General features: G+C 43.5%; 1 protein-coding gene across 2 annotated transcripts; it reads right to left on the reverse strand.

Annotated features, from left to right (window-relative positions):
* Positions 1-219: 219 nt before the first annotated feature.
* Positions 220-10,184, reverse strand: sub1 (SUB1 regulator of transcription). 2 transcript variants are annotated; one of them, XM_033032291.1, is made up of 5 exons: positions 10,058-10,184; positions 7,265-7,333; positions 5,727-5,837; positions 1,868-1,976; positions 220-1,612 (listed from the first exon to the last, which is right to left on the reverse strand). In XM_033032291.1, exons 2-5 carry the CDS (start codon positions 7,331-7,333, stop codon positions 1,533-1,535), a joined length of 369 nt encoding a protein of 122 aa, XP_032888182.1. In that variant the 5' UTR covers positions 10,058-10,184; the 3' UTR covers positions 220-1,532. The 2 variants fall into 2 exon arrangements, with proteins under 2 accessions (XP_032888182.1, XP_032888180.1); XM_033032289.1 differs by lacking the exon at positions 10,058-10,184 and adding an exon at positions 8,972-9,062.
* Between the last annotated feature and the right edge of the window lie 648 nt (positions 10,185-10,832).

A 10,832-nucleotide genomic window follows, 5' to 3' on the forward strand; every position in this document is an offset into this window, starting at 1 on the left:
ATTCTGTTTTTAATTTGTGTCTCTGTGATGTCTTTTTTACTTGTTCTATTCCGATTATATGTTTTTATTCCGATTACTATGTAAGGTGTCCTTGAGATGTCTGAAAGGCGCCCATTAAATAAAATTTATTATTATTATTATTAAAGCAACCACAGGATGTACCAAACGGTGGACAAATGTTTGGCAAAACACTTTAGTAAATTAAAATTGAAGTCAAAGTCAGATCAAATTGCCGCAGCTTTATTTAATTAACCATATTTCAATACAGATCAGAGAAATATGGACATCGTGAAATAATACAAAAGCATACTGAAAAATATTAAATTAGGCATAGTACTGCAATTAAGAGCCCATATATAGTGGTATGCCTAGCCAGTCACTTTTCAGATTAAAATTATTCCTAAATAGCCAATACATAAATGGTTAGTGGGAAAAGTGGAAAATGCTGAATAGTGAACTAAATGTCAATCATTGATCATTTAAACCAAATACTAGTCATTTACCTACATTAGGATAGTTCCCTATGGTTTAAAATATTAAAAGCTATTAATATCTTAAAACTGTTCACAAAAGTCCAAACATTCCATAGCCAAATTATTCCAGCTACAGATTTCAGCAATACTCGAAGGACAGTTATTCGAGAGTATGTGGAGAAACTAAACATTGCCCATCGTCATTTCAAACAAAAAGGCTTATCTGGATCATAAGCGCTCAGATACTTTAATGTACAGTACACTCACCAAAAGCAAAGAAAATTCAAAGTCTGACAAATTTAACCTCGTAACATTGTTAATGTTTATTTTCTTGGAATGGATTTGAAACAAGAACAGATCTCAGATATCGTTCTTTCAAGATATCGTTATTCAAACGCAAGTCTCAGTAGCAAATATGTTTAGTCAGGTCATTTAAACTTCCTATGGGATGGCAGCAGATGTACGTTTAATTCTGCCTCGTGTCCTCAAAGACTTTTACAGGTTTGTGTTCCAGTAAGTCACATGCAGAATGATAATCACCCCCCATACTTGGGCACCAAGGAAAAATGTAACAATCTGAATTCTGTTGCAGGTGAGCAAGATCTGCTCAGCTAACAGCAATAACCACAAATGGTTTTTAAGCTTATTGCCACACTTGGGGTGACTTTACCCATTAGGGAAAGCTAAAGTTGCCAATCTGATATAGCCAGAGATTTCAACAATTGGACCCTGAACAAAGAAATGATCTAGATAAAGCAACAGTTATGAAGCCGTTTTCATAAAATACTTGGATTGACACCTGGGGATAATATATGTAACAGTTTAAAGACATGATATGGCAATTACTGACCATCATGAAACATTTTTTTCCCACACTAAAAATAATCCCCATACAATTTTTTTTTGTACCCTTTAGTGAGATTTTAAAAATGAACACTGATGTGCTGCATAAACATAAAAAACAGCCACATGAACAGTACAATACAAAGCTTAATTTCGTCTTTTAAAAAAACAATGTTACAGATGACAAAAAGCAGGGTACATCTTCATATGGACATTTTATAACTTTTTTAGTGCATCGTCAATGTCAGGAATCATTTCCTTCAGTTGGTTCCACTGGTCTGGTAATAGAGAGATTCCTAAATTTATAAACAAAAGTGTTATAACTGGCAACAGAAATCCAAGGTTAAAGTTATAAAATAACATTTTACAATTAACCTCTGTCAATCTTTTATTTGAAGGCATCACATTTAGTAAGGGAAGGTTGCAAGTGGAACAGTCCCCCACAGAAATCTGCTAATTTATAATGGCAAGCCTCATCTAATCCAATGTAACCCATCATTTTAAATTTGCATCCACATTCCCATTAGACAATACATTTTTTTAAAAATCACCTTTTTTCCCAGGCTTCATTTCACCATCTTGGTTCATCCAGTATTCTCTGACATCAATTAGGACTTTCCCTTTGAATTCACGCACGCTGACATATCTCATTTTGCCAATCTGTCGAAGAAGCAGTTGGAATTAGCCCTAATGATCTAATAGCACAGTTCTTAAAAGTTATCTTCATGTAAAAGTCCTTATTAATATTGTGCAATTAAATAGTTAACAAACAGACAAACATTTAAATTCAGATTCAGATTCAATTTTAATTGTCATTGTCAGTGTACAGTACAGAGACAACGAAATGCATTTAGCATCTCCCTGGAAGAGCGACATAGCAAATGATTTGAATAAATAATAATAAGTGATAATAAGTGTCCGGGTGGTGGGGGGGGGGGTGATTGGCAGTCACCGAGGTACGTTGTTGAGTAGAGTGACAGCTGCCGGGAAGAAGCTGTTCCTGGACCTGCTGGTTCGGCAACGGAGAGACCTGTAGCGCCTCCCGGATGGTAGGAGGGTAAACAGTCCATGGTTGGGGTGAGAGCAGTCCTTGGCGATGCTGAGCGCCCTCCGCAGACAACGCTTGCTTTGGACAGACTCAATGGAGGGGAGCGAGGAACCGGTGATGCGTTGGGCAATTTTCACCACCCTCTGCAATGCCTTCCGGTCGGAGACAGAGCAGTTGCCATACCATACTGTGATGCAGTTGGTAAGGATGGTGGTTGGTAAGGATTTAACAGACCAACAAACAGTGCAGCACGTAATTTTCATCTGCGCTGTCCTCCGCCCCCCTGGTGGAGGGGTAGACCTCAAGGCCCTCGACAACAGCACATTGAACTGGCCACAGTGCCTGGAGGGCGTTACATAACTTCTGCTGCCTCAAACGCAAAATTAATATTTAATAACAATAGAAGAATTTTAATGTTATGGATCATATTGCAGAATGATATGCTTGGCCAACTTAAACCACTCGAAGCTCTTGATATTTATAAGAGTAAAAATTCTACTGGTGTTCATGGGTGAAAATACGATTGCAATTTTGTCACTGTTAAAAGCAGTTTGACTTTTCATCTTTGTGTATGATAGACCATGTGCTATTATTTTGTTTCGTTAATTCAGCTACATTTCAGATCAGGATGTGAAAGTAACATCACTAAACCATTTGTCACACAAAGCTATGATCATATCCCATCATTCCCGACAAGTCCACGTGCCTATTTAAAAGATTCTAACACCAGTATCATATCTGCCACCAATTCAAGTCAAGTTTATTTGTCACATACACATACAAGATATGCAGTAAAATGAAAGCGGCAATGTCTGCAGATTGTGCAAAAATTACAGAACAGAATAGAACATAATCAGAATGTTAGATTTTTTTTTTTTAAACACAACAGTAAATTAGTACAGTAAATTTGTCTCTGGTGAGATAATAGTTTACAGTCCTGATGGCCTGTGGGAAGAAACTCCGTCTCATCCTCTCTGTTTTCACGGCATGACACCATCACCCCAGCAACATGTTCCAAGCACCCACCACTTTTAAAAACTTGTCCTGTAGATCTTTAAACTCTCACCTTAAAGCTATGCCCTCTAGTCTTTGACATTTCCATCCTGGTCAAAAAGTTCTGACCTTTACCCTATCCAAGCCACTCATAATCCCATTCATCTCCCCTCAGTCTCCAAGTTCAAAAGCGAGAAAACTAAATTTTACAGGCTGGGCACAGCTGACAAATTCCTGGCTTCATTCCGCCATTCTAATCCCCCAAAAAAAGATGGAAGAAAAACCTACCCTTCAATCTTGAGGCAGTTAAGACCTGGTGCGGCAAAATACGTAATTTTAACTTCAAACTGCAGAGAGCTGGACCACAGTCCACTGCATCAAGCAAACCACAGCGCACCACCCCCAATCAACTAATAGGGTGGAATAGTGATAGAGTACTGGGTTCAATCCTGACTACCGTTGCTGTCTGGAGTTCACACATTCTCCCTGTGACCTCCTGGTTTTTCTCTGGGTGCCTCGATCCCTCCCACATCCCAAAGTAATGCAGGTTAAATGGCTTCTGTAAATTGTCCTGAGGCCGCATGGCATCCGCACGAACTCGCATAGCCTGAACGGCATGATGATTGCCGTCTTGGACACATCCTCTGGGTGGACCGGGATCTGGTTATAACCCCATACTAAATCCTCTTTGTAGAAAATTGTAGCCCCGGCCAAATGGGCGTTGAAGTCCTGGATGTGGGGTACGGGGTATCGGTCTGTGGTGGTAGCGGCATTCAGCCATCGATAATCCCCGCGAGGTGGGCCGGTAGTCTGTATGAAATGAACCACCCCGTGCCTGGGGGTCGACGACCAGAACTGTGGGGTAAGGATTTCCGGGAAAGCGTCCCAGACCCGAGCAAAGCAGGAATCCACGGACGACAGGCGGCGTCCAACCAACTCATCCAAATGCAGCGTGATCGGCTCCATCGTGGCGGCGTGGACCAAGAGCTGAGCCCTGACGTCCACCAGGAGGGAGTGAGCCAGGAGGAAGTCAGCACCGAGCAACGGCTGGGAGACATCAGCGATGGTAAACCTCCAAGAGAAATGACAGGAGCCGAACACGATCGGGACCGCGCGAACACCGTATGTGCGGATGGGGCTGCCATTTGCCGCAGTGAGGATGGCCCCCTGCTTACCGGAACAAATGTCTGCCAGCCAAGGGGGCAGGACGCTCAGCTCTGCCCCGGTATCCACGAGGAAGCAGCTCCCAGAGCGCCGGTCCCAGGCGAAGAGGCGATGAGTCTGGCCGCCCGCCGCAGGGACTATTGGCAACTGGCCCCGGCATTTCCCGGGAATGTGCATGGCTGACGGCATTGCTGTGCTGCAGCACCCCAGCGCTGGTGGTAATAGCACCAGCACCTCCTGCTGGTGGCGCTTGGAGCCTGCTGGTGGTGGACTGCAGGTGTAGTACCCGCTACGGCCGCTGGGGTGGGTGGGAGGGGCCGATCGCACAGGCCTCTGGGACGCAGCTGTCACTCGTTCCACAGTGACGTCATCCAAAGCGCGTGGGCATGCCTACCAAGGGCCCTGGTGTCGATGAAGGAGGCGTCGGTAAGTTGCAGGCGGATGTAGGCCGGCAGCAGATACAGGTAGGTGTACTCGAATATTAGGCATGGCGTGTGCCCATCCAGGAGCGCGACCATCTCGTTTAGGAGGCTTGATGGCCGGCGGTCGCCTAGCCCCTCCATATGAAGGAGCCTGGCAGCATGCTCCATCCTGCTGAGCCCATAAATCTGGAGCAGGAGCTCCTTAAGGCCGAGGTATTTCCCGGCCGTGTCCTGGTCAAGGGCCCCCACCAGGTAGTAGTAGCGGGTGTCATCCGCTGTAATGCCCCGCAGCTGGCATTGGGCCTCCGCCTGCTGAAACCAGACATGAGGCCGGGTGGTCCAGAAGGTAGGTAATTTCACAGAGACCGCATCGAGAGACAGGGCCCAGTTGGCCTGTGAGGTGGACGGACGGGCGGTTCTGTCTTTTGCCTCCATCATGACAATAATGGAGCGTCAGGGTCACTAATGTAGCGCAACGACAACCCCGAAATGAAGGCGAGGAGCCAGGTGTTTCAGGAGGTATTTTAATCGCTGTCCTTCTCCTGACCAGCAAGTCTGCAAGAGGAAGATGGCACCTAAACCCCTGCCCTTTATGCCTTTAACTAACGGCCACCTCCGGACTCATCCATTCCCGTGCCGAGGGGTTTGATAGTGGAAATTGCCCGACCCTTGGGAGCCAGTGGGCGGGTGCAAATCATCATTTCCATGATGTATCACAACATACCATACATTGCACAAAAATAGTTACATACACACTTTAGACTTCTTGAAACTAAAACACACCTGAAATAGGTTATCATCTTTGTCACTTTTAGCACATTTTGCACCTCCAGAACTTTCACCACCCTTTTGTTTTTTCGCTGGCTTCTCTGCGATAATCTTCTTTCTCTTAGCCTGTAAAGAAAATCCAGAAATTACTGGTTTCACCTTCATAAATAAAGATTAAAAATTGAATATATCATATATGGTTCATATAAAACATGGAGAATGATACTTTGAAATAGAAAGTTTTCTGAGTTCAGTTTTGGGTGTCTTTTCAATCCTGAGAGCCACCTTCACAATATAACATTTATTGCTCAAATACATGCCGCAACTGCAGCTGTAACTCATCTGCTGCTGTAATTTACTTTCAAATTAGTCGAGTCAAAAATATTTTTCTTTGGTTCATTATCAGAACAATGGCTTACTTGTAATTTATTTTAGATAGACTATAAAGCCAAAATAGGGCACAACTAATTGCCATGTAAAATAAATTTAGGTCAGATGATTACACATAAATTGACAGATTAAACTATAATTTCCATTTCTGTCTGTACTATATCATGTGTCTGATGCAAGCATGAAGATATTTCACTATGTTTTTTTTGTTAGTTACTTTTTCTTTCATCATCCACAGTGAAGTTTTGCAAATATTCTTACTGAGGTATGTTAAGATCATTTTAAGATCACTGGAAATGCATGTTACCAGAGCTACTGATTAGCTGAGAGCAAAATTAAATGTTACTTGTTTGGTCATGATACAAAAACTAATTCACTAAGTGGAAAGAATACTTTATCTTCTCCCAAGCCTCAGCAAAAACCCTATATTTAGATATAAACCAAGCATCTCCAATGATTGATTACAACCAACTTGTTTAAGAAAGAACTGCAGATGCTGGAAAAATCAAACATAGACAAAAATGCTGGAGAAATCAACCAACTTAGTTATTTTATAAAATCAAGTTGTTATTTAGCATACAGATTAATCTGAGGAAAAGGATCTTTTAAGTGTTGTACAGCACTCAAGAATTAATATTGCAAATGTGTTATCAGGTATTACAAGATCTGCTTTGAATCAAAATAATCAAATTCATATTCACAAAGCCAATATTTAACGGTTTCAGTCGAAACACACAACTTTCCAGATTTGAATTGAGAGATTGTGATATTATTGTACTACGAGAGTTACACGAATGACCATTTAAGAAGCAAAACATCTAAGTTTTGAGTTATTATTGTCACGTGTACTGAGGTGCAGTGAAAAGCATTGTTTTGCATGATATCTAATCAGATCAGATAATGGTATACAATTATAAATACAATCAAGTCAAACTAAGGTATAACTTGATTGTAGTTAAACACCAAGTATAACATGACGTATACTTGAGGGCAGAGGGAAAGATAAGTGCAGTATTCAGTTCTCAGCATTGTAGTGTGCCAGTTTCATAGACAATGTCCAATATTCACAATGGAGTAGACATTGTAGATAATTTATTGCAAGCGACCTAAAATCAGTAATATCCAACATGGTTTATATCAAACTAATATTCTTTTTCTCTTACCTTTTGATCAACTTCACTATCCGACTCGCTGTCTGAGCTTGTGGAAACAACTTCTCTTGACTTAGGCATCTGTTTATTTTTTTAAAAGCCAATATTAAGTTAATTTTACAAAAATTGAAAAAACTGCAGGTTTCTGGGAAGAAATTAAGATTAACTAATATCAAAACAAAATCCTCTTACAATATAGAATAACTGAAGGGAACAAATCTTGAAGACAAAAATCTCCTCCTCAGACCATGACATACAGATCGGAGAACTCAACGAGTACCTGACCTTCTTTGCATGGAATTACTTTTCACACCAGTTTGCCTTCAAGATTAGCTTTAAATACCTTTAATATTGAAATGAATATGACTATTAAACATGGAAGAATACCTAATATTTAGATCTCAAAAGTTGGATTTGAGGAAAATTCTTAGTTGCATCAATTTCAAGCTTTTATGCTCAAACACCATCACTTTTAAGGTACCGTATGGCTAACAAAATCATGGATCAGAGGTGCAATAAGAATGGAGTGATTATTGTAGCACCCTGTGTTCATGTATATTTTTTGCCTGCCAACAATTTAAGACAATACATATTTTAAGTGTGCTCCAATGATCAAGGAGAATTTCCACTTTATTTTCATACACTAAAATGTGCAGAATTAAGAGCTATCTGTTCAATTAATAAAAAAAGATTCAATAGGTTAATGCAAAAGAATTTACTCAAGTATCAGTCAATGACATTTGTTCACAACGCAAAAAATTACAACATGGAAGAACAGACAAATGACTAATTAGGAGATACCTTTAATATGGAAAAGAAAATGGCTATTATTAAACATGGATGGGGTACCTAATATATTTATATATGATTTTCATTCCATATAGATGTTGGAATTTTGGTTTTGTTTTGCCAGCAATTTCAAATGGAATTTCCACTGTTTGATGTTGCTGCAAAAAGACTAACCAGGCTGTTGCACATCACTGCATTTTTCAATGTTACCTATATTTAATTCAAACAACCTATAAAGATTGACAATCTATTAATTAACATTTTCGTGACAACCAAAAATCTAGTGTTCTCCAATATAAAGGCAATACCCCAAGTGTAATAAATGAATATGAATGTTGTGAACCTACTGAAAGTTACCCTATTGTAATCACTTACAGTGCAACAAAACAAAAATGGATAGTGTGTCTAAATGAAAAATTCAAAAGCAAATTTCAGGTGTCACTCAGCACTAGATGTGAACTTTCAGGACTTAAGCATTCCAACAGGACAGTGTTGTTTTGAACAGTATAAAATTCTGCATGATGTGCAGTATACAGGAAAAATACAGCTGAGGCACGACATACAACTTCTTAGTGACTGACCATAATAATTAGTATTAATCAAATACTCTACCCTTAATTTCTTACCCAATCAGTTTGTGCAGCAATCCCACATATCACTACACCCATTACATTTTGTCAGATAAATGATTTATTAAATGATTTGGACATTTTATTAATGTCTGCATATGGCAAATTCACCACCTTTACTTTCACAGAAGCAGGAAAAGAGATTAACTATGGAGAAGCAGGTGCTAAAACTATATATTACAGTAAAACAATCTCCGAAGGTACTCAGTAGGCCAGACTCCACCCATGATGCACGCAAAACCAACAGAAAAAGATTCACCAAGACTCAAATTACTTTACAATAAAATGTTAGCTGACGTACCCTCAACACCATATTCTTATTCTCTACCAACGTCCCTCTGGTGTCTATACTTCAAATATCTGTGTCGGTCTATTTTCAATATCTTCAGTTACTGCCTTACAAGTGAATAGATTAGATCACTGATTTTTCTGGGCCTGGTGTAAAGGGTACCTCTTTAGTTGGAGAGCCTGGCACAAGGTTTATCTTCAGCTCAATGTGTGGACCTAGTCACAGTTTTATTGCCTCGCCGATAAGGAATCACATTGGACATTTCAGTGCGGATCCGAAGTGGCAAGTTTCCTGCTGGAGTTGGGAGCAACAACCTTGAGAGACGGAGAGTGGGAGCCAAGGGCGGGCGAGATGGGACAAGAAACGCGCAGGGCGTGGGTACACGGGACATACGCCCGGGCGGGGTGGATCAGTGCGGGGCTGGGTAGATACCCACCCTTGTGAATTCCACACGCAGACACCTGGGGTGCATCCAACCGACCGACCCACTAGTACGGGTATCAGGGGTTACGGGGAGAAGACAGGAGAATGGAGTTAGGAGGGATATAATAGATCAGCCATGATTGAATGGCGGAGTGATGTCCTAATTCTGCTCCTGTCACTTATGAACCACATCCCATCCCCGCCTGAACACCACCCCTCAAAAAAATAAAATAAAAAACCCCAAATGTGGATCAGGACCCTAACGTGGGTTGTATAATCCAGCAGGCGCGTTTCACCGGACACTGATCCTTCAGGGATGGCGGGGCGGGTTGCGAGGCAGTGCCGCATCTGCTCTGCTCTGCTCTGCTCGCCGCCGCCGGCTCCCATTTTGTTCCCCCGATCAAACTTCGATACCGGGAAGACACCGGACGTTCCGCCCCCCGCCGCTGATTGGCGGATCCACCCAGCAACAGGCCGAATGGCTGCTGTCATTGGCCGACGCCTGTCCACCGCCGCCGCCATCCTCCCTCGTTACACACACGCGGGGGGAGAGGGGCAAGACTTATCATTTCAGATTTTTATTTAAAAGGACGAACACACAACGAATGAAAACTAGTTACGAAAAGCTTCGGCGGGAATGAGGGCCGCGGGAGATCGCGAGGATGCAATACGTACGATGTGAGGCCGGGAGCTGCAGGTCTCCGCCGAGAGCAACAAGAAGAAGAGGAGACGATCAGCTTCTGCGTCTCCTTCCCCCCCACCCCCACCAACCACCAACCGCCACCGCCGCTCGCGCTAGACCCGCCCCCGCCTGGCGACGTAGCGCGTCACCAGCACCAGCCCCGCCCCCGCCTGGCGACGTGGCGCGTCACCGCAGGCCGGCCCGCCCCCGCCTGGCGACGTAGCGCGTCACCGCCAACCCACCAGCCCCACCCCCGCCTGGCGACGTAGCGCGTCACCGCCAGACGCCCCGCCCCCGCCGGGCGACGTAGCGCGTCACCGCCAGCCGACCAGCCCCGCCCCCGCCTTGCGACGTAGCGCGTCACCGCCAGACGGCCCGCCCCCGCCCTGCGACGTGGCGCGTCACTGCCAGCCGGCCCACCCCCGCCTTGGGCGTCACCGCCTCACGTCCCCTCCCCCCCCTCATCTGCCGCCGGGACCCGGCCACGTGGTCGGGCAGAACAAAGAGCCGGGCGTTTCCCTGAACAAGCTCCGCTCGGTCCGCCTGGACTAGACCCACCTGATCAAAGATGCTCTGCTATAAGATCTTTGCACCTGATCTCCCGCTCCCATTCTCATCCTGACCTTGTGTGTTGACAGATGTTGGTTTACACTAAAGATAGACACACAATTCTGGAGCGGGTCAGGCAGCATCTCTGGAGAGAAGGAATGTGTGACATTTCGGGTCGAGACCTTTCGAAGGGTGTAAACCAGCATCTGCACTTCCTTC

This window comes from Amblyraja radiata, chromosome 1, assembly GCF_010909765.2.
Source record: "Amblyraja radiata isolate CabotCenter1 chromosome 1, sAmbRad1.1.pri, whole genome shotgun sequence".
Lineage (NCBI taxonomy): Eukaryota > Metazoa > Chordata > Chondrichthyes > Rajiformes > Rajidae > Amblyraja > Amblyraja radiata.

Excerpts from the sequence above, each read along its gene's own strand:
- sub1 (XM_033032289.1), bottom strand. Across the intron at positions 5,838-7,264 it reads ATAGTGAAGTTGATCAAAAG|GCTAAGAGAAAGAAGATTAT; the intron begins GTAAGAGAAAAA and ends TTTTCTTTACAG. Across the intron at positions 1,613-1,867 it reads AATGAAGCCTGGGAAAAAAG|GAATCTCTCTATTACCAGAC; the intron begins GTGATTTTTAAA and ends TTATAAATTTAG.